This window comes from Sminthopsis crassicaudata, chromosome 1 (assembly GCF_048593235.1).
Source record: "Sminthopsis crassicaudata isolate SCR6 chromosome 1, ASM4859323v1, whole genome shotgun sequence".
Classification (NCBI taxonomy): Eukaryota; Metazoa; Chordata; class Mammalia; order Dasyuromorphia; family Dasyuridae; genus Sminthopsis; species Sminthopsis crassicaudata.
The window spans coordinates 572608974-572634583 of NC_133617.1; the positions used below are offsets into that span (position 1 = coordinate 572608974).

General features: G+C 32.7%; 1 protein-coding gene across 1 annotated transcript in view; it reads left to right on the forward strand.

Annotated features, from left to right (window-relative positions):
- The window catches only part of TMEM167A (transmembrane protein 167A), a 32055-nt gene extending 16496 nt beyond the window's left edge, over positions 1–15559 (forward strand). Inside the window, exons 2-4 of the mRNA XM_074282161.1 lie at positions 5772–5881; positions 10686–10720; positions 15292–15559. Of these exons, the coding sequence (XP_074138262.1) occupies positions 5772–5881; positions 10686–10720; positions 15292–15362 (216 nt within the window). The 3' untranslated portion in view covers positions 15363–15559. The remainder of the gene's footprint in view (positions 1–5771; positions 5882–10685; positions 10721–15291) is intronic.
- The last annotated feature ends 10051 nt before the right edge of the window (positions 15560–25610 follow it).

A 25610-nucleotide genomic window follows, 5' to 3' on the forward strand; every position in this document is an offset into this window, starting at 1 on the left:
TGATTAAGATGTAATAGAACTAAAATGGGAAGTTCTAAAAAAATATATTAAATTAGAAAACAACTTTCTTCAGTTTAATTCTGTTTCTAAGGAGAATAATTTCTTCTATGTGCCTGCCTTGTCCAATTAACCAATTGGACATTTTAAACTCAGCATATCCAAACCAAATTTATTATTCCTTTTCTCATACCAGATTTCCTGTTTCTGTTTTAGGTACCAATACTCTCAGACTCTCAGGTTAAACTGAGCACTATATCGCATTCCTTAACTCTTTCTCACCCCACATATGTAATCGGGAGCCAAATCTTGCCTCTCTTTCATCCTCCTCCTTCTTTACATTTAAAACAGTTACCACTTTCACCTTTTGCCTTAATATTTGAAGCAGTCTCTTAATTGAAATCTCTGCTTTAAATCCTTCTAATCACAGTGCCAAGGACAGATTTGACCATGCTACACTTATATATTCAATCAACCTTGTGGAGCAACCAGATATAAAATGTAAATTCTTCTATTGAAACTTAAAGCTCTTCCACAACCTGGTCTCCAACCTATCAAACCAATCTATTGAATATTGCTTCTCTTAAACTCTGTAGATTAGCCAAATCAAAAGGTGCCTTATAAAGTATATTCCATACTACTTTTATTAGCTATATGTACCAGATAGGTAGGTACCAGCTAGGTGATACAAGATTGCAGGGCCAGCCCTGGAATCAGGAAGTTTGATCTTTGTAAATTCCAATCTGGCCTCATGTACTTACTAGCTATGTGACCCCAGGCAGCCCCTTAACCTTATTTGCTTAAGTTTCTCATCTGTAAAATGAGCTCAAGCAGGAAATGGCACACTACTCTAATATCTTTTACCAATCCCCCCCTCCCCAAATAAATAAATAAACAAATAAATAGTCACAGTCAGACATGACTGAAAACAACTAAACAAATCAGTATACAGGATAGGAAAATAAATTTATTTTAGTTATTTAAATTTATCAAGTTTAAATTGTGGAGAAAAACTTTAAAAAATTATAAAGCATTTTATTTTCAAAATACATACATAGTTTTCAAAAAAGAAATTTAGGTGTTTTTTGTTTTTTTGTTTTTTTAATTTAAATTTTAGCCTTCTATATTGAGTGCAACATGTGCTAAGACAACAGTTGTCTTTGTCCCATGCTGATTCATAAGAATATTTTCATGAAATCAGTGTTGATATATATTAGACCAGTTTAACAGCTTATCCTGGTATCAGCATTCATCCATTGAAATAACCAACATCTTAGAAAATTGCTTGTCCTCCATATTATTTTCTTCTTTGAAATAGTTACCTTAACTCAATTTTGATTCTATAAGAACATGCCAATTGAAATAACATTTTTGCCATTTGCATTGTTGCTGAATTTTTGTGGGAAGTATAGTTTTTATTATATTTGTAATTTATCAATCTTCAAAGAAATTTTTATATTGATAACAAGGTGAAAGAGGTTTGGAATCAGGAAGATCTGAGTTCAAATTCTACCTTAGATATTTATTAACTCTTAGCCTCAGTAACCTCACAAGAGGTTTGATCTCAGTGTCTTCTATAATAATTCCAGATGTGTAAATGCCCAGCTAACCCTAATCTAAAGTCCTATCAATGATTATCCACATTGACTCAATCTGGTTTTTGGTTTGGATTTGGTGTTTGTGGGTTGGATTCGCAGGTGTCGGAGGGGCACCTAGTTTTGTTTTTGCTGAGACAATTGGGATTAAGTGACTTGCCCAGGGTCACACAGCTAGGAAGTGTTAAGTGTCTGAAATCAGATTTGAACTCAGGTCCTCCTAATTTCCGGACTGGTGCTCTATCCACTGTGCCACCTACCGCCATTTTTTTTTTTTTTTTTTTTTTTTTTTTTATAAAGAAAAATAATTCAGAAAAAAAATTGAGTATAGTTGGGAAGGAAGAGTGGGGCTGCCCAAAATCTCTTGACTGGCTTCACTTTTCTGTGCAGTGTAACTTTTGTTGTTCTGGAACACTTCTGTATGTTAGCAATTGTAAAAGTAAGGAGATTAGTACATGAATTGAAGGGGAAAATGAAAAGAGTCAAGCCTTAATGAGAAAAAAAGTTACATTATTAAACAGCTCTATTTTTATTCTACTCTGAAAGTTTTTAACATCTACCAGTTAATTATGTCTTGCCCTTGCTTTGTATTGTCTTAAGTTCTTTTTTATAACTTTTATTTATACACTTTTATTCTCTACTAGGTCATTAAGTTAATACATATTATGATTTTTAGTTCATATATGTACAAATCAGTATGTCAATTCAGTGTTCAATTAGCATTCTCTATAGGTTAGATATTTTATTGCCAACTCACACTCTGAAACTTATTTTGTGTTAAACTTAATATTATTTTAAAAACAAATTAGAAGAGTGAGAACATTGACTAAGCCTATTAGTATGAAAAGTGGATTGTTATCAGTTATATTCAATTTTTAAAATTTAAAGTACAGCTGTGCTTTGGACATCAATTTCAAGGAAATAGGTCTAAAATTACCCCTAAAAAGTTTAACGTATTGATCAAAAACACTAATATCTTACATTACAACTCTCATCTCCAAGTATCTAACATCTCAAAATAGTTGTTTGTCAAGGCCCGGGCTAGCTCCTCTGAAGGACTCTGAATAAGTCCTTGCCCCATGTTGGCTGCCAAAATATAAAGATCCTGCTGTCTCTAAGTCTTCCAGACTGTCGTCTCAACTCAATCCCAGTCAGACTACTCTCCAGACCCAATGCTGCCCTCTTTTATCCTCGAAGAGATTGGGCTTGTGAGAACTCCTACAGCCAATGAACTTGCTCCTTTTACAGGTGTAAATGCCTTTAAACATGTAAACTCCTCTTCAGAAATCCAAAGGTGTAAATTCTCCCTAAAGGCCGGAACTAAAGGTGTGAATTCTGAACTAGAGAATTGCCCAGACAATCTGAGTTATCACCTTGTAATCCTAACAGTTGTTCATTAAACATTTTACACATGTCCCAGATAGAATTCATTATTTTTCTCCTAAAACATTACTGTTTTTTATTTTCCCTATCACTGTAGAAAACAACGCTATCTTCTACTCAGGCTCATGATTTGAGTCATATCTCAACCCCTCTTATTTAGTCTGTTACCAAAGCCTATCAGTTTCATCTTTGCAGTCTCTCTCAAATATACTTTTTCTCTCATCTGACACCGTCACCATCACTGCTGATGAGTATGCCAGTGTCAAGCTTTTCCCTACTCCAATCCATTCTCCATTCATCCACAAAAGTGGTTTTCCTAAAGTAAAGCATAAGTCCAATCATGCCAAACCTCCTCACTCCCCAAATATATTCCAGTGTCTTCTTATTGTCTTTATAATCAAATACAAATTAATCTTTTTGGTATTCAGAACCTATTATAACCTGGACCTCTCCTGCCTTTCCAATCTTTTTACACTTTACTCCTCAGAAATACCTATTTGATCTGGCCTCCTGTCTTTTGTCCAAACAAGACACATTGTCTCTCTGCTCTGGTTATTTGTCTGGTCAACTGCCATATCTGGGATTCTCTCTCCTATGCTCCAACTACTTACCTGGCTTCCTTTAAATCCTGTCTTTTTTTTCCTGAGGCTGGGGTTAAGTGACTTGCCCAGGGTCACACAGCTAGGAAGTGTTAAGTTTCTGAGACCAGATTTGAACTCAGGTCCTCCAGAATTCAAGGCTGGTGCTCTATCCACTAGGCCACCTAGCTGCCCCTAAATCCTGTCTTATACAATAATCCCATCTTCTACAGAAAGCTTTGCCTAACCCCTCTTAATTATTTCTTATGTAGCTTTGTATATATTTGTTGATTCCCCCATTACATTATAAGTTCCTTCAGGACAAGAACTGTCTTTTGCCTCTTTTTGTATCCCTAGTGGTTTGTACAATGCCTGGCACCTATGTAGACATTTATTTAGTATTTATTGATTTACTGTTCTGGAGGGCAATTTGGAATTATAACCAAAGGGCTATAAAAGTGCTAACTTATATATATATACATATATATATATATATATATATATATATCACCAAGAAGGGAAAATGACCTATATTTACAAAAATATATTATTTTTTTGTGGTGGCACAGAATTTGAAATTGAGGAGATGCCTATCAACTGGGGAATGGGTGAACACGTTGTGGTATATAATTGTAATGAAATGTTACTGTGCTTCAAGAAATAAAGAGCCGGTGAATTAAAAAAAAAAAAAAATCTGGAAAGACATATGAACTGATAATAAAATAAAGTGAGCAGAACCAGGAGAACATGAACATTAACAGAAATACTGTACAATGATCAATTATGAATAACTTAGCGGTTATACAGCTAAGCAATACAGTGATCAAATACAATTTCAAGTGATGGAAAGTGCTACCCACTTCCTGAGAAAGAACCATTGGAATTTGAACACAGAATGAAGCATACTACTTTTCACTTTGCATTTTTTTATTCTGGTAATTTTTTTTTTCTCTTTGGGTCTATGTCTTCCTTTACAATATGACTAATATGGCAAAAAATAAATTTTAAAAATCATGTTTATTGCCCTTTTGCAAAGGAAGTGGTTAAATATTGAAAAATATGTCAAAAGGTACTTGAGTAAAACATTCTTCTTTGTTGAGGCTAATGTTTATTTTTGTTCAGTCATTTTCAGTTGTGACTCCATTCTTAGCTGTTCATTAAAGCAATCTGCCTCTCACAGAATGTCTTAACACTTACAACTTTGTAGACCTAAATACCAAAAGGTTTAAATTTCTTAAACAATGAAGTGTGTATTATCCTGAACAAGTCATTATAGTCTCGTTTCCATATCCATAAATGAAAAGTTTAGATTTGATAATCCATCTCCTAAATCTATTATCCTGTGTTCTATTCTGATCCCAGGAAAATATAATTCAAAAGAGTTTTGAACAACACTAGTGAATTCCTAAAAAATCTTACAGAATATATACCTACTTATAGATGACCTATGAAATGTCTTCTGAGATCAGCTCCCTTGTCATCCTGCATATATTAGATTGCATGCACAAATGCCTCCTTTCGTCTAATATCTTAACAAATACCATTTCTTTAGTAGATATCCAACTTTCTGCATTTACTATTTAGAAGTGAATATTATACTATAAGAAAATAAAGATTAGGCATAGGTAATATTTTTCCATGAAACTTAGAATTTCCAGTATGCTAGGATACATGAGCCATAATCTGTTCATTTATTACACTTAATTTCTAAAATGTTGAGGAGATATTTTTTCATCTTTGACAACCACAAGGAAAATAGCTCCCCTACACACAAATTTAGCCACCACCAAATAATAAAGCCTTAGAGCCATAAAACATACCATTAATATATTAAACTCTTTGTACTCCATAGCTCAGTGTAAAATTTGGCAATCAAGCTAGCTTTGGTCTTTTGGAGAAAGATGATTTCTTTAAGTATGCTGGTTGTCATTCATTATTTCATAGGACTATAGATAACAGAGTTGGAAAGCCATGAAATCCAGCTTTCTCATTTCACAGAAAAAAAAAATTGAGTTTCACAGAGGTCAAATGACTTGCCCAAGATTACACAGATGATTAGTGTCAGAAACAAGATTGGAATCTTGGAATCACCCTGATTCCAAGGAACATTTTTGTTGTCTTTGGTATGTAGCATATCAGAAGAAGAAATAAAATTTTTAAAAGGTATCAAAATGTGTTGATATAAACTTGAAATTAATTTTTTTTTTTTTTTTTTTAGTCTGCCATTTTCAACTTTCAGAGCTTACTGACAGTAATCTTGCTGCTTATATGTACCTGTGCATATATCCGATCCTTGGCTCCTAGCGTCTTGGACAAAAATAAAACTGGGTATGTTGCTAATATCTGAATGTTTTAAGTAATACTTTCATGGACATCATCTGGCAATTAATAAATTAAGATTTCATATACATATGAAATTTGCTTGCTCTGTGTAATTTGGTTTAATAATTCTCCTTTATAATTTCTTCCACTTTTAAAATAGAGTTTTACATTTATGGGTACTTTATGAAATTAAAAGATGTATTTGACAGATGACCTTGAAAGTGTTATACTTCAAGTGTATATTATAAGAAGCCTATTAAAATCTTTCTTCTTGGATTACTGATTTAATTTATGACTTCAAAAGATATTCTTTGGCATTGGCTCTTATGGAATCATCAAAAATATGAATAAAGTTTAAATCATTTCCATTTGGGGAGCATATTTCATAGATTGTATATTACTGAGTGTATTTATAGTGCCTATAAATAATAAGTCTTGCCACTATAAGATCATTTTTTGTATTACAGCTTCTCTAAGTGTATACCTAAAATTATTATCTTTTAGTATTTTTATTTGTATTAAAATACAATGAAAATCAACTGTTGAACATGCTGTATTTTTTTAAATTTATATTTTCACATCCTATATTTAAAAAGTAAAGCAACATGTTGAAAATAGTTTATTGCGGGGCAGCTAGGTGGCGCAGTGGATAGAGCACCAGCCTTGAATTCAGGAGACCCGAGTTCAAATGTGATCTCAGACACTTAACACTTCCTAGCTGTGTGACCCTGGGCAAGTCACTTAACCCCAGCCTCAAAAAAAAAAAAAAAAAAAAAAAGAAAGAAAATAGTTTATTGCATATTAGTGCACCAGGTCCACTTTCATGTGTTCATTTTTCAAGCATTTAAACAAAAAATAGCCTGCTATGTGCAAAGTACTGCGTTAGACCTTGAAGGAGATATAAGGATTATTTGTCTAGGACATATGAAATACACATAAATTTCTATACTGTAGAACAACTACACTGTTAAATATTTTAATTACACTAATAAGTTAACAATTTGGAAATCTTTAAACTGTTATGAAATTAGAGGACTTAAATTCAAATCATGCCAATTTTACTTCCTCCTTCTTGTATGTCTGAAAAATGCATGACTTTAGATAGTAGGTCTCTCCTATGATTCCTCCCATAAAAACCCTAATCCAATGAAGGAAAAATAACTGCTGAGTATAACAATGGTTTATTGAAGGACAGAATATTGAAAAAGGAGAAATGAAGGGACACTACAGATAGGATCAAAAATATAAAGGTTGGAAAACCCTGGATTGTGCTATAAATGATGAATGGTTAGCACAGCAGTAGCATGTAATCCACAAGGAGGAGAGTAGGACAGGATAGGACTGGGAAAATGCCAGATTGTGAAGAGCCTTGAATTCTAGGCTAAAAAGTTGGGATTTTTATTTAAGACTGTTGAGCAGAAGAGTATTACGAACAGAATTCACTATAAGGAGTATTAAACGACAGTGTAAAGTTTGAGTTGAAGCAAGAATTTGATTAAAGAGCCAGTTAAAAGGCTAATAGTCCATGGAGATGTTAAGGAGGACCTATTTCAGGGCAGTGGCCATAGGAACTGAAAAGACATAGGATTAAGAGACTGAAGAATTGTAATTAATAGGACTTGATAAGTGACTGAACCCAATAGCACTTGGAATAGTAATGTTTTAGAGATCAGCCCTACCTCCAGCCTGACCCCTACAACCATCATTAAGGGAAATATTTATTGTGAAGCAGGAACCCACCTTCCTTAACAATGGCAACAACCAATAACTAGTTGCCATCAATGGGAAGACAAGGCCAAGACCCTTAAGGATTATGGCAACTCCCAAAGCAACATTCTTGATTCTGGCTGAGGTCCCAAAGCCACTATTTTGGGAAGTAACTAGAGATAGTGAAGACCTGAGGGAAAGATAGTTCTTGGCACCATCAAATGGTTCAACATCAGAAATAGATGTTACTTTATCAATGGAAGTAACATGAAACAAGAAGTATTACTATCTGCTTTGGTTTTATATCCCAGAGATCATCTGGTTTGCCACTAAAACCTTGTGCGTGTGTTGCTTCTTTCCATTAAAATATGAACTCCTTGACATTAAGGACTGATTCTCCTTTTCTGTTGTATCCTAGTATTGAGAATAGTGTTTTGCACAATATAGGTATTTAATGAATGCTTTTTCATTCGTTCCTACACCCTTTCTTTTCTTTTTTTTTTTTTAAATTTTCAGGGACCTCATGAGCTATCTCAATTAACGTCTCTATGCTGACTGCTACATTTATTAGTCCTGTCTCACTTGTCACTAGTCTCATATCACCCAGATGTATCAGAATTCTTCTACCCCCCCCCAAAAAAAATCTCCCTCTTCTTCCAGATTTCCTATTTTTGTCAAGAGTACCCTAACATTCCAGTCCACTTTGGTATCATCTTTTATTCCTCATTTTGACTGCTACATTAAATCAGAAGCCAAATGTTGCTGTGCTATCTCCATAGCGCTTCTTTCATCAGCCCACTTTTCTTTATTTATAATTGAAGCTCTCATCACCTCTGTCTTAGAATATTGCAGTAATCAACTCCTAATTGGTCTTCCTGCCTCAAGTATTCTGCTTCAATTCCATGTAATTGTCATAGTTATTTTCTTGAAGACTAATCATGATTAAGTCAGATTCTACTTGTCTCAATATTAAATATAAACTCACTATTCAGCTTTTTAAGTCTTTCATAACCTGGCCTAAACTTGCTTTTCCAACTTTATGACATATTCTTCTTCTTCACATATACCATGGTCCAGATATTTTCATCATATACAACCCTCAATCTCCCACCTCCATGCTTTTTAAGTAAATAAATACTGCATTTTAAAGTTTAATAAAAAGACAGAAAACCTTGGCATTCCCCTCTTTCTGTAATACTGTCACTGCTTATTTGGACCTCTTAGAATTAGTTTGCTTCAAAGCTCAATTCAGATAACACCTTACATATAAAATCTTTCCTGCCTTCACCCTCCTGTTATCTGTCTTCAGATTCTAATGCTTTTTCCCAAAGATTATTTTGTGTTTTGTTAAGAATATATTCTTTAGAGTGCATATATTTAATGTATATTAGATTGCTTATTGTCTTGGGGAGGAGGGGAAGAAAGAAAAATTTGGAACACAAAGTCTCACAAAAGTGAATTTTGAAAATTATCTTTACATATATTTGGAAAAATACTGTTGAAGTAAAAAAAAAAAATATATATATATATATATATATATATATATATATATATATATATACACACACATAGTCTTTATGTACATGCTATCTTTCAAGAGACTCACTTTTCCTTGTATCTCTTGCCCAACAGAATGCCTTGCACATAGTAGACACTTTATAGATGATCATCGATTGTAGCTAGTTCTGTGCATTTTTATGAATGAATCATCCATTTCTAAGTAAGATCTGATAGTTGGTAAATAGTCTCCTTTAAAAAAATTTTCCTTAGTTTTATAGTTAAAACCACATTTAATATTTAGTAGAGTTTATAATAGTACAGCTGGCCGCTTCCTTAAAACGTCTAAACTCTAGAGGTATGCTTAAATTTTGTTTTTCACACTTTTCATTATTTGCTATTAACCATTAATTTATTGGTTTAAAATTAATGATTATAAAAATAAGCCAAGGAATACATTTATATAAATATTCCAAATCTAGATTCCCTAATTATGATATTTGAAATAGTGCCTAAATGTTTGGTATGTACCATAGAGCTTATGCTTTTTTCATTCCACTAATAAGATGATTCTTAACTTGTCAATGTTAATCCATTTAATATCTATTTGTACTTATATATTTGCTAAGTGTATTTTCTCTAAATTAGAAAACTTTTTTTTTGCATTCATAAAGTTATTTATTATATTATATTTTCAAGAGAGGGTAAGGTGGTTACATAGGATTTTATGGAGCTAATATTTTCTTTCTTTCTTGGCAGTTCAGAGATAGCAATTCATTTAGCATCTATATTTATACAAGAATGAATAATATACTTTTTTTAAAGTGCCTAACAAAATCAATGATAACAGTCAAATCATGCTCTAAAATGAAACATTAAAAATCCTCTCCTTATATATGTATCTGGGTATTTATTTGCATGTAAAATTACAGTAGACCCACCGTCATCCTAATATTTCATAAGTGTTTTATGTTTTCTGGAAGCCGAAAAGGCCTTATGAATAAAAGCACAGGTTTGGAGTGGTGTTGGAATCCAAGTATTAGTAAATAACTATTGTGCTATATAAATTTGTTACTCCTTTTAGGAATAAGGAGACAATTATCAACAGTGTCTTTGGTATGCAGATACTGGAATTAGAGTTCATGTTTACAGAGGAATTAAATATCAATACATTCTATAAAATGAATTTATTATTGAATTGTTAAAATGTCAACTTCTATTTTTTATAATCTACAATCTTAAGAAATTATGGTTTTCTCAATTGATTTTCGTTTAAATTAGGATATAATTTTTCTGTTTCAAAGGGTAAGGCATTTGAAGCTAAGTGACTCAGTCTTTATGTGTGGTAACCTTTGTAAAAATTTCTCCTCTCAATAGCATTAATTTACCTTGAAGTTGATCTTTTGAACACAGATTATTTATATATGGTGTTCTGGCTTCATGTGAAGATGAAGAATAAGCAAATTTCAGATTCAAATAAAAGTAGCCAGAGGGGAAAGGCTAACTTGTAATGAATTCATCATACCAATGGAAAAACTAGCTTGTAGGAATAGTTTACCATACCAGTATTCACTAACCATTTTTTTCCCTTTTTTATCCTCTACAGACTGTTGGGTATATTTTGGAAGTGTGCCAGAATTGGTAAGTATCTCTTTTGTTTCCCACCAATCTTTCAGCTGGAAGTTATTTATCAACCTTTTTTAAATTTTATATATACACATAAATCAGCTTTAAAAGCACAGGCTTCCCAATTTGGTGCTTTTCAGTAAAATTTTGCAAATATTCATAAAATACTTTCTCAATTGGCTTTTAAAACTAGACTATTCAGAATACTGACTAACATTTCACTTAAAGAGTTGGTGAGCCTCATTTTTTCTAACTCAACTCTCAATTATGAAGCATTAATTATTATGGAGAGGTAGATTCAAACATTTATAGTTTATTATTTTTCTGTAATTTATTTCATATTGCATACTATTTTTAGTTACATATATTCTTATGCCTAGGGAATGTTGGTTTCTATCACTCCACAATGAAACATTATGAGGGATAAGTAGAAAATATTCAGTAGTATGTCAACCAAATCTCATGTTTTCATAGAGTTCTCATTCTTAGTGTTTAATATTTCAAAGTTCACAAATTTAGATTATTTTTCTTAAAATGAAGAACATATATTCATTAAAAGTGATGTCAGTTCTAATTTTTGCATTGTTTTTTGATTGTACCATTAGGCTAAATACTAATGCTACTGATTGTTTTCTTTAAAAAAAAAAAAAAAAAAGCTTGACTGAAACTTGAATTCACATGTAAACTTTGAAATATAGCTTTAAAGTAGATTGCAGACTCACTGAGGTATTTTCCTCACTTAAAATGTTATGATTTTGACTGTATCTAACTTTGGTTCCTAACATGGAGGATATAGAACACTTGGAGGACAAATAATGAAGAGGTAGAAAATTAAAAATAAAAAAGTTAGAAAATGTTCATTAAATGGTTGTTTAAAATCTAGCTTTAGAAAAAAAAGCTTATAATTGACATAATTTGAAGATAGTTATGATATGAAAGATAGTAACCAACTGTTTATTCTTAAAGATTGAAAATTGAATGACAGTTTACTTTTTTTCAACATCTGCAGTTTTTGTTAGACAAACTAAAAACATCATTGACTAATCAAAAGTACATAGTTAGAAAATGTTAAGAAATATTCTCAATCACTGATTATGACTTTGAAAGCCAAAGTTTACTTATAGGAAAGCCAAAGAAGCTTAGGAAGGTGAAAAGAAAAACAGAAAAGGATAAAGGTAAACAAAATGTTTTCAAACACTCTGTCTTAGGACAAGAGAGAGAAAAGCAGCTGGAGCATAGTAGCAACCTAAATTCATTCTTACACAAGGAGCCATAAATATCCAAATGCCTCTAATGATTGTATCAGTATATATAATACATAATAACCAGTTTTTTCAGTAGTAATCTTGATTACCAAGAAAATGCTTAATTGTGGTCAATAGATTATGTTTGCAAAATCAGGAAATTATATTGTTTCCAAATGTTTCCCAATATATCTCACCCTTCTGTGCTTTGTTAGAACTCTTTCTTCCAAAACAACAACAACAAAACAGTTAAAATCAACCCATCAGTTCCTGTATCTAATAGCATATACAGCATCCAGTATCCGTACTTCTTCATCTGCTCTCCAAATCCAACATAGAGCATTTCACTTGCGTTAAAACTATTTTTAGTCACTTTGTCATTCAATTTTACTCATTTCATATCCTTGCCTGGTTCTTCTTTCTATGCTGTGTACCAATTCATGCTGGTCCTCCCTTTTTTTCTCTTTTAATTTCTTATGTACATTGTTTATTACAGCATAACAATATTCCATTACTTTCATATGTTGCCATTTAATTAGTCTTTCTCTTATTGAGTTTTTGCTTGATTTCCAGTTACTTGCTACCACAAAAATTTCTGTTTGGAGCATTTTGCTATTTGTGGGACATTGTTTTCCTATCATTGGTCTAAAAAGATTTTTCAAGTTTTATTGGAATATAAGATCCTTGTAAGCAGGAATAATAATTTTCCTTGTATCCTTGATGGTGCTTAATAAAGTAAGTGCTTGGCATATCGTTGAGATCATGGATCCATGAACTATTCCATGTTAATTTTAAAACATCCAATATATAACTTTTGTTCTATTAGTAATCTTCAGCTGTTTATCTTAATTTTCTCACCCCATCCTTTACATATATATCTATATTTATAGGATAAATATAGGGATATATATATAGACACATCATAAAAACATTCTACCTTTTTGTGACTCAGAAGTATCATCTGTAAAATGGGTGTAAATATATTTGCAGTCCTAAAAGATTGTTATGAGAGGAAAGTGTTCCATAAATGTTACAGTGTGGTACTGCATTAATCTGTTACTGCTTTCTTTTTCTTTTGGATTATATTGTCACCTTCACTTAATATTTGACACTGTGGAATTGAACAATTTTAACAAAATGATTTAGAAATGACAATACCAAACTTCTGTTTCTTCAGAGATATCTTCTCTGCATTCAGAATATACACACAATGAGAAAATGCACAGTCCAGATCATCTTCTCATCTTACACATCATATTATAACAACTGTTTTACATTCACTTTGCACTAAAATCACAGACGAGTGGTAACATGCTTACCAAGTTCAGCTAAAAGATGTTTAACTCTACCACATAGCAGTCTCTTTTAAGAAAATTAAGATCAGAAAAATGAAACCCATATGTAAATTATAATGTTCAGAATTGGAGGAGGAGGAAAAGAACTTCCTCAAAAATTAATTTCCAACAGATGGAAAATTGCAGACAATATTAATTTCCTCAGTTATTTGAGGTTTAACAAAACTTTATACCAGATGACGATAGTATCTTGCTATAATGACATAGTGTGACACTTGCTTTGAGGATCTCTTAGTGAAATCTGTATAAGTATTCCATGTTTCTGAAAATATTGGACATACTACTTTTTTTGGAGGAAGTTTTCAGTTAATCAGTAGGATTGGAAACTTTCTGCTTTAATCAATGATCCCAAAACGTAAGCTCAATTAAATATCAGACTAAGAAACTTTTTTTCTTCCACAGCTACCCACTCCTCTCTTTCTACTCCTTTCAAAAAAAACCCAAAATCTATCAATAGGATTTTGATTCGGCAAACCTAGAAACTTCTCTTGTGTCTTGTGAATGTGTACATTAAGCAGAAGCAGAGATGTTTGTCCAATTTGTAGTCTGGAGGAAGTAAAATATATTCAGGATATTTTTGTGAATGGCCTAAGGGATTTTAATCTATTGGATGACAGTTCAAGAAACAGCACTAAGTTGAACTTTGTAAATGAGAAAAGGATGTTTTGAATATTGAATGTCATTTCATAAATTTAAAAAAAAAAAAAAGTTAACGAAGTTTTGAAGAGATTGCACCATGTACTATGTACTATGGAAGATATTATTTAATGTCTCTTACTTCCAACTCCCTGAGTAATTTTCAGGGCTAAGATATGTTTCTCTCTTTAAAAGTTAAGATTGTTCTACAGACCAACAAGCACTATTGAGATACTCTTTGAAGTAGCTCAGTGCCAGGGAATTATGGAAGAAATTGATGGGAAAACCAGATTAACTCAGTTAAGAAAGTTTTTATCTCTTTGGTAAAAATTAATCATGGCAACTTTAGGTCAGGAATATGCAAGAACAACCCCAAAACAACAAGCATACGAACATGCCTTAAACACTGAAGTTCTAGATACTTATTTGCTTAAAGATGGTCTTCAAGGTATTTTAGGTATAAAAATGTAATAGTAATGGACAGAAATTCTTATTTCTAAGATTAATTTTTGTGTCTTTTTTGCATTTTCATTTTTGAGTTTGTCTTCGAACCCATTACTAAAAATGCTGTTTAATTAACTACTTTCCTGTTTATCATCACCTATATATGCTTATATTCTCCTGGGAATAATCTCTTTACCATGAAGTCATTCGTATTTTAAAAATACTTTTGCTAATGTATTGATTTCTCCTATAGTAATATTAGATTTTTTCTGGTATTATTTAGAACACACATTTAGATTCTTTATTAACTAATTTAATGGCTTCACCTTTCTTGTTTATCTTCCACCTTCTGCTCTCTCCACTGCAGTTCTTTGTGCCTCTTCCTAGCCATCAAGAACTATAATATGATAGATTATGAATTTTCAGGACTTCCAATATTTTTTAAAGCACCACGTACAGTAAGGAATATTTCTTATAAGTTTAAAATTAAAGATAAAATTGTTTTAACAGAGTTCATGCTTGATTATATAGTATATGTGTATGTGGACTTAGAGTCAGAAGGCCTAAAGTGGAATCCCCAACTTCATAGAATTTAATTAACCCTTAGTCATTTAATCACTTTCAGGCTCAGTTGTTCTCATTAACATCTCTTACCTCACAGGATTATAAGAAACAGAGGAGATAACACAGGCAAACCTTAAAATTGTATACAAATACTAACTACTGTTTTAGGCATCCATTGTTTTCATGTGCTTTTATGCTTTGCTTTTCCAGCTAAAGGATAAGTATCTTCCAATTTTGTACTGCTTCCCCATAATGTTTGTTACAGATATATGCCCATGTTATGCACTCAGTAAATGCATATTGAATCAAAGAAAATAAATGGCTATTTTTTTTTTCCCAACAGGTGAACGAAAGAGTCCCTATGTAGCGGTATGCTGTATAGTCATGGCTTTCAGCATCTTATTCATCCAGTAGCTGGAAAATGCCAGAATTTAATTGCTGTCACATTTCTGTAGATAAAAGACTTGCCTACTGGAAACCATGGGAAGAATGATTATTGACCCTTTAAGCTGTGTACCTTGATTGAAAGACTCTGGCTGCTGTTCTCAATCATATGTGTTAATGGACCAAGGTTGTTCTCTATAAATAAGATGCAACTGTTAATACCCAAATAGATTGATATCTGCATAATGATTGGCTTTATTTATAGTTTTCTCAGTACAATGGCATTCTGTAAATGTCATTCTCATGTCACCTGTTGATCTATAGGAGGTATTTATATTGCATACAGTAGAAAGCAAACTTGGTAAGTGATTGCTCAAGTTCCTTTCTATGTAATTTTGGGGGAAATGTGTCTTTATGTGAGAACATTTCTAGATTGAACATTTTTGTTATTTGAAAAAAAAATGGTTGGATATTATGCAAGTGTTCATAAAAATTGCATTTGTATCTAATAATGCTTTAAACATGTTTTCCCTGGTAACTCATTTTGTACTTAGTTTTATCTATAGCTTACAATATTTTCCAACTTTATGAAGTCAGTCTTTGCAGTACATATACAGAAAATTTGCTAAGATTGTATGTAAGTATTATAAGAAAGGTATTGTTTTCAGATCCCTTTACTACAAAAAAAAAAAAAAAAAAGAATTCTTAAAGGTTTGCACAGTTAAAGCAAAGAACTGTCAGAAACGTTTACTGGGGAATTTCCCCCTTGAAATCTACATATACAGATGTCTTAAACTTTTATTCAAATACCTGCTGCTAAAGAAAAAACATTTGAAAGATGAAGTGAGCTAATTAGAACAATTGTGAAATGATGGTTCCTATGTTTCATTGATTTGGATCTCTCAAGTGTTTAATAATGAAACAGCTATTTTCATTGTCAGAAATTAAATTCTCCCTCCCCCCCCCAAAAAAAAGAAAAAAGAACATAAAAGTAAATCAGTTTGTCCATACTAGTGATTTTTTTTTAAAGCTTGATCTAAAGTTGTCTCAAGATATATAACTAGTATATGTAGGCATTGTGCTATATCAAATCCACTAATTTAGTATTCTCTATTATTAAAAATATTTGATACAAATCATTTTCAAATTGAACAAAAGAATAATATCAGTAACTTTTAAAATAGCAAAATATACAAATGCAATTTATGTACTTTGCAAGAGTGGTTATTTTTATGAATCTTCAAAAACATTTTTAAAAAAGGAAATTCACATGATTGAGTACAGTTAAAATTTCTTTGTTTCAACTGAAAGTTAGAACTTGTGAACATTTAATTATTTTAAGTGGGTTTTTTGTGTTAGCAGGTTAATAAACTTAATAACAGTAAAGCTCTTGCTCAATTATTAATGTGAACATTTTTATAGATAGATTCATTGGACATTAATCAGCTTCTACTGTTCAAAACCTTTGTTGCCCAATTATTTGGTCAGAGTTGTACTGTGTGTCCAATGGGATCCAGCTTTTTGAGAGAAATGATAAATTTCAAATCTGAGAAGAACCCTAGAAAGCATTTAAAGTACTTCCTTATTTATGATTTTTTAAATTGGTGAGAACTGTATTAGAATAGTTCTGCTAAATTAAAATTATCCTTTATAGAAAATTTCAGTCACTCTTTTCAGCCATAGTACTCAACAAAAAGTGAATAAACATAATGTTGGGTTTTTTGTTTGGGTTTTTGGATTTTTATATATTTCCAGGAACTGTCTGAAATTTTCTCATTTGTAGAACATTATTTTTTTTTTTTGTTTTCCATTTTTTAAAGTTAATTTTCAAGGGAGAAGAAAGTCATGGAAATAAAATCTTTTATAAAAAATTGTATTCTTGTCTCATCAACATGATTGTGTTGGCAGCTATTCTTAATTGACTAGTGAAGCAGCAGCATCTTAAACCATGAATGTTAGAAAGTATTTGAGGAAAGCTTTTTATATAATTTGTTTTTTTTTAAGATGCCAGAAACCTTGAAGGGCTTTCCCTTCCAGATTCATTCATTCATTTATTTAGATTTTTTTTTGGAGAAAGGAGATTCTTAGCTTCAATTACTGTCTAGCCTTAATCACTGAATGGATGCACCCTCAGTCAAACTGAGACCTATTGAAGACCTTAGCTTAAAAAGACCAAGATCTCCTATTTCATCCATCTCCAATTGTCTTGATTTATATCTGATCACTGATATGGCCTCCAAATATCTCTGGAGAGGAAAGTGAAGCAGGTGACTTTGCCAGCCCTCCCTCATTGAAATCCAATTCACTTGTATGTCATGATCCTCTTCAAGAATGAAGGACAAACAACAATCTAGTGGGAATACTACAGTTTGCTAGAACCATCAAATGTATGGCATTATTGGTGAGACCAGAGAGGTTAATATTAATAAACTACTTGATTTTAATCCATCTTAAAATCTATATCTGTAGCACCTAGTTCAGTTGTACATAATATGAAATTGCTTTGGAATGATCATTATGAGGAAGTGTTTTGAAATGAAATAAAAAATGGAATTTTTGCTGAGAAAACAAGCAGTAAGATTTACTTTTATGTACTATCTGGATTGTCCTTGGTAAAATATTTAGGATAGTTAATGTCTATTTTAAAGTTATCTGAGATAACTCCGAAGAATTGTCATTTAACTTTCTATATTTAAACATAAAAACCTCAACTGTCTCATGGGGTGAGGTTAGAAGTTGGAAGATCACTACAGATGGTAGTAGCCCTTGAGACAATCAATTTACTTTGGATTATTAGGGAAGGTAAGTAGAATGTGGAGGAATAAACAATGCTATAGGAAATAGTAGTGGCCACATTTGAAATCATTATGTCGGTTCTGGGCAGAGTGGTAGGCAGCTTATTTCCTGTACCAACTATTCTTGTGTTTTATGTTTTAAATATTATTTATTTGACCTTAAGATTTTTTAATACTTAAGATCCTCTAAAAAGAAGCAATTAGTATTTTCTTTCATGTGTTCTTCAAACAAGAAATCCAGTTCTTTAATCCAAAGGACAGAGTAGACTTTGAAACCCACAGAAGATTCCTTCTTGTTTTTCTGGGAGAGTAGAGATATGGATTAAGACTAGTTTATTCTGTGAAACTAATGCATAATAGGTTAAATACTGACAGCCCCTCAAAGGTTTATCTCAAGTACATTATAGTGAGTAAGGGTGTGACTGGATGAGATTACAGTGGAAGTTTGTTTGTTGTTGTTGTTTTTTTTTTTTTTTTTTTGTGAACTACACACCAAAGATCCTCTCTCTGCTTTAGTACTTCTTGGAGTTGAATTCATGACATACTAGGTGGTACACTGGATACAATGCCAGGTCTGGAGCCAGGAAGACCCAAGTTCAAATTTTGCCTCGGGCACTAGTGAGAATCTGGACAAGCCACCTATTTGCCTTGCTTTCCTTGTTTGTAGATAGATGGATAGATGGGTGGTTCGGTGGTAGATTGTCTCTGCAGTAGAGTTTAAATCCTTGACAATTCAGCTCAAGAAAGAACCTCAGTGTCTGGTACTTTATCTTGCTGGGTCATCTTCAGAGTCTTCCTGAAACAATTCAAATTATATCCACTAATGATGGTGTAAAAGAATGTAATTTGGAATCACAGGACCTGATTTTGAATTTGGGATTTATTAATGCAATTCTGGACTTGTTTCTTTAGCTATCAAAAGAGGACATTGAACTTTGAAAGGCCCTTCCATGTTCTTAACTCTATGATCCTTTAATATGATCCTTTTTTGTAAGATTAGCAAATCACTTCTTGGCTTATCTCATTTGATTACACACCATTCTTGGAAGGTGTGTCTTATAGGTATTATTTTCCCCATTTTATATAGATAAGAAAACTAAAGCATAAGAGACTAGGTTTAAATCTAAATCTCCATGACAAGGTCCAACACTATTGTTTTGTACTGTTTTGCAATATTATAGGCAAGGCACTTTGTTAAGTTACTGGGGTTACAGAGTAAAGGTTACACAAGCAAATGTGACTTCCTGGAAAATCATGACTACCTGTACATTTGTGTTTCATAGCTACATTTTGGTTTCCTCTAGAAAAAGAAAGATGAATATAATAATCCTTTCAACCAAATATAGCTTCTTCAGGAAGAGATTTTTCATAGCACATAGTATGCTTTAGTGATTGAGTAAGCTCTTTAGAAGCCAGCCTGCATATTTTTTTCTTTTAACAAAGAATTATTACTTTTCATATTGTTTTTAAATTTTGAATTTTAAATTCTCTCCTTCCATTTTCTTCCCCATTTATTGAAAGAAAACCAATGTGATATCAATTACACATGTGAAATCATGCAGAAACATTTCCATGTTAGCCATGTTGCCTCCCAAGAAAAATAGAATTAAAATATTATAATTCAACTTGTACTCAAAGTTCATCAGTTCTTTCTCTGGAAGTTGATAGCATTTTTCATAATGAGTCCTTTGGAATCGTCTTGGATCATTGTATATTGATCTATCTATCATTTGTAGCTCATAGTACCTAAGATTTACATCACAGTTATAAGATTTGTAAAGTGTTTTTATGTGTATCATTTGATCTTCACTCTCTGGGGATAGATGCTGTTATCACCATTTTACAGATGATCAAACTGAGGCTGAGAGATTCTCTTCAAAATCACACAGTAATAAGTGTCTGAGGCAGAACTCAAAACTCAGCTCTTCTCCCAAGTTTAGTACTTTATCCCCTATGCCACTTAGCTGTATAATATTTGTTATTACTGTAATAATTAACATTGAATTCCATTGAAGTGGCAAAAGGATAGTGTGATTGAAAGGGTGGCAGTCTTTGAAATGAGATGATGTGAGTTCAGATCTTGATTCTGCCACTTATGTAGACATCCTTACCTTCTCTGAGGACCCTTCATTTTCTCAACTGTAACATAATAGATTTTAATTAGAGGCCATTAAGGTCTCTGTGAACAAAAAATTTATGATTCTTTGAATCAGTTTAGATCATAGGATTGAGAATTTGGAAAGTCCAATGCCCTTATTTGACAACTAAGGAAACAAGTCCAGAAGTGAAGCTTGTCCAGGATCATAGATATTAAGTAACAGGTCCTAGATTCAAAATCTGATTCCAAATCAAAAAAAATTTTTTTTACTCCATCATTAGTGAACACTTACTTACAACTGAATCACTTCCATTTGAATTGTTTTAGCTAGGAAGAAAGCCAATGGTCTCATCACATTGTATGAATACAAAATGTACATTTGACTTTTAAAAGACTTTTATGGAAAATTCTCACAAGGCAAGTGCTCAAAGTCAAAAAAAGTAATACAAGGACAGTCTCAAGATCTTTCAGAAGAATTTTGTTATGATTGTGAAACTTGGGGAACACTGGCACAGGACCCCTGAGAATGGCATGCTTGCATCAAAGAAGATGCTGGGCTCTATGAGCAAAGCAAAATTCAAAAGAATCTTCCAACTTCTTATTGGTATGATCAGTCCCAGGTGGCCACACTGCACATTGAACCCAATATTGTGATGTCATTTTGGTTGTCTTCAAGGTCAAAGGACAAACAACAGCAGTACCACTAGCTCTGTGGCCCAAAGAAAGGGGGAAAAAATGAAAAAGTAAAAGACCTAAATATACAAAAAAAAAGGAGGATCTCTTTGTAGTGGCAAAAAATTGGAAATTGAGAATTTCCCCAGTGAGGGAATTAAGAGGATCTCCTTAATTATGAATATTGTGCTAGAATGAGCTTTTGAAAATTACATATATGCATGATGAGTTTTAAATTAAAAGGTGAGCCAAAAAAAAAAGAAAGAAAAAGAAAAACCAACTGCAAATAAAGGCAAAAAGGCAGAAGCATAGCTCATTATATCCTGATAAAAAGCTCAGTATCCAGGGCCTTCCAATTTCCTAACCAGATGAGTGGCTTTTTTTTTTATGATCAAAAAAAAATTCCTAGCAATTGGAATAAGATGGGAATGAAAAGCTATCTCCAGTCCCATACATCTCTTTGCATTCGTGACTAACCAAGGTCAGATTAGGTTTTGAGATTAGATTGAGGCTTTGGTTTGGTTTGGTTTTGGCAGAATAAATCGTTTTAGCTTAATACATTGCTGTTTCTTTTAACCTTTTATATAATTATATATATAATAAATATAAATATTATAATTTTTCAACACTACTCTTTCAAAACCACCTATTCCAACTTTTCCCTCCTTCCCCCACCCCCTCCTCTAGATGGCAGGTAGTCCAATACATATTAAATATGTTGAAGTATATGCTTCTAACAGCCTTTCAAACCAAAATAGGTTGGATTGTTCCCCAAGTGACATGGAATTCTAATTCCTCCAGCAATGGTTTAAATCTACTTCAGAATATTGTGATAGTCATTAATTGCTACAATAAATTTCTACTCTGTTATTGGCTAAAATAGAGCCTGTCAAGTAATTCTAATTTTCTATTCTGAATAACCTGGATGAGTTAAGACAATAAGAACCAAAACAATGCTCCAAATAAGTGATATGGGCCTTTTGAGAAATAGGTGTACCATGTGCTGATATTTTAGTGGTTGTTAGATATAATAAAGAGCTTCAGTCTTTTCCAGTTCTCAGTAAAGGCTGCTCAGGTAAGCAAATCATACTACCACCAAATTTAATAATGTGCATTTCTGACCCTAGGAAATATCTAAATATGAATGGGAAAGGAGAGCTTAACTTCCTTTATGATAGGAGGAAGAATTACAATGTAGAGCAAAAGGCAACTTAGTACCCTTTAAAAGAAGTGCAAACTTTTAGAGCAGAAATAATACTACTAACAGGGAACACACATTTCCAACTCAATAGGTAACTGCCCAAGGTGAGCTGATTTATTATAACTGAAGGGACAAGATCTGTTTCCAATTCAAGCAGTTTACTTTGATAATATCAACTAATAACATATTTACTTGTAAACAAATTTTCTTAAAAATCAATTTAGAGGAGAAAGCACAATTCTTGCTTTAACCAATCTTCTTTCTCCAATTCCTACCCCTATAACTGACTTCATGGAGGGGTACCTGAACTAAAATATCTGCCACCACAAACTCCATGATACCTGGTTACAATCCTTCTCTGGGCACTGAATAGCAAGGACCACAAGCTGTATCAAAAAATTTCAGGTTTTGTGCTAGCCTCTGCAATAAGAGCCGAGAAAGAGATTCAAGGAATTACAGTAGGAAATGAGGAAATCAAACTATCACTCTTTGCAGATGACATGATGGTATACTTAGAGAACCCCAAAGACTCTGCTAAAAAGCTACTAGAAATAATTCAAAATTTCAGCAAAGTGGCAGGATACAAAATAAATCCACATAAATCCTCAGCATTGTTATATATCACCAACAAAATGCAATAGCAAGAGATACAAAGAGAAATTCCATTCCAAACAAATGTTGAGAGTATAAAGTATTTGGGAATCCATCTACCAAAGAATAGTCAGGAATTATATGAGAAAAATTACAAAACACTTGCCACAAAAATAAAGTCAGATTTAAATAATTGGAAAGACATTCAGTGCTCTTGGATAGGCCGAGCGAATATAATAAAAGATGACAATACTCCCCAAACTGATCTATTTATTTAGTGCTATACCAATCAGACTCCCAAGAAACTATTTTAATGACCTAGAAAAAATAACAAAATTCATATGGAAGAATAAAAGGTCGAGAATTTCAAGGGAACTAATGAAAAAAAAGTCAGAGGAAGGTGGTCTAAGTGTACCTGATCTAAAGCTATATTATATAGCAGCAGTCACCAAAACCATTTGGTATTGGCTAAGAAATAGACCGGTAGATCAGTGGAACAGATTAGATACAAAGGACAAAAAGGGTACATCTATAGCAATCTAATCTTTGACAAACCCAAAGATACCAACATTAAGGATAAAAATTCATTATTTGGAAAATACTGTTGGGAAAACTGGAAATTAGTATGGCAGAAATTAGATATGGACCCACACTTAACACCAAATACCAAGATAAGATCAAAATGGGTCCATGATTTAGGCATAAAGAATGAGATCATAAATAGATTAGAGGAACAGAGGACAGTCTACCTCTCAGACCTGTGGAGGAGGAAGGAATTTATGACCAGAGGAGAACTAGAGATCATTATTGATCACAAAATAGAAGATTTTGATTACATCAAACTAAAAAGTTTCTGTACAAACAATACTAATGCAAACAAGATTAGAAAGGAAGTAACAAATTGGGAAAATATTTTTAAAAGCAAAGGTTCTGACAAAGGTCTCATTTCCAAAATATATAGAGAACTGACCCTGATTTATAGGAAACCAAACCATTCTCCAATTGATAAATGGTCAAGGGATATGAACAGACAATTCTCAGATGATGAAATTGAAACTATTTCCACTCATGTGAAAGAGTGTTCCAAATCACTACTGATCAGAGAAATGCAAATTAAGACAACTCTGAGATACCACTACACACCTGTCAGATTGGCTAAGATGACAGGAACAAATAATGATGAATGTTGGAGGGAAAACTGGGACACTAGTACATTGTTGGTGGAGCTGTGAAAGAATCCAGCCATTCTGGAGAGCAATTTGGAACTATGCCCAAAAAGTTATCAAACTGTGCATACCCTTTGACCCAGCATTGCTGTTATTGGGCTTATATCCCAAAGAAATACTAAAGAGTGGAAAGGGACCTGTATGTGCCAAAATGTTTGTGGCAGCTCTTTTTGTAGTAGCTAGAAACTGGAAGATGAATGGATGTCCATCAATTGGAGAATGGTTGAGTAAATTATGGTATGTATATGAAGGTTATGGATTATTATTGCTCTGTAAGAAATGACCAGCAGGAGGAATACAGAGAGGCTTGGGGAGACTTACATCAACTGATGCTGAGGGAAATAAATAGAACCAGAAGATCTCTGTACACTTCAATGCTGTATGAAGAGGTATTCTGATGGAAATGGATATCTTCAACATAAAGAAGATCCAAATCACTTCCAGGTGATCAATGATGGACAGAAACAACTACACCCAGAGAAGGAACACTGGGAAGTGAATGTAAATTGTTAGCACTACTGTCTATCTACCTAGGTTACTTATACCTTCGGAATCTAATACTTAATGTGCAACAAGAAAATGGTATTTACACACATATATTGTATCTGGGTTATATTGTAACATGTAAAATGTATGGGATTGCCTGTCATGGGGGGAGGGAGTGGAGGGAGGGGGGGTATAATTTGGAAAAATGAATACAAGGGATAATATTATTTTAAAAAATTACTCATCCATATATACTGTGGAAAAAAATTCTAAATAAAAAAAGAAAGAAAGAAAAAAGAAAAAATTTCAGGTTTTGCCCCTCAGTAGCAACCAATGAATTATAAATTATAAAAACAATATAGAACCACTATTAAAAAAAAGAAAGAAAATAGGAAAGGAAATTTAAAAAGACTCAAAACACCATGATTAAATTAGGAAAATATATTTTAACAGGAACAAGGTCAAAGTTAGGTTTTTGTACTGTTATAAATGAAAAGATTTAATGATAAATGGAACATAGAAGGAAAAAATGAGCTGAGAACCATGAATGACTCCAAGTGCTATCCTTGAAGCCAAGTTAAAGGTCATACAAATACTTAGAAAGATTGTTGATGTCATTAGTCAGCACTGAGGACAAATGAAAATCTAATAATCAGACATTAGACTGTTTTTACATTCCATTTCAGGTTATTATCAAGGAGAGGGAGCACAGTTATTTTCACTCAGTATTCGATTGATATATTAATTTATGACATTCACAAACTAGACATGGACATCAAGTCTCAGAAACCAAGTATAGAAACAAGTCTTTTAAAACCAGCCTGTGACTAAGGGGGAGAGCTACAAACTCTACATGAACTCACAATACACAGGACACTGATCCACAATAAAAACCTCTCTTCTTTGGGAAGCAAAAAGGTAGAAGAGTGGATCCATCTTAAAAAAGTTTTCTGAGTGAAATGAACTTAACCTGGTCAGCATTATGGAGAACATCAAGCCCCTTTGATTCTCTCACACCATTAAGCATTTTGCATTCAGTGCTTTTAGCTTTCTCAAAGAAATGAGGAATGAACCATGAAGCTCAAATGACTTTCACATGACACTATGTAGTTTCAGCCTCATAAACCAAGTTATTCTTATGGACCTGGCAATTCCATTCTTTTAAGTTTCTGTATGTCTACAATAAACACACTTTTGGGAAGGAGAGGG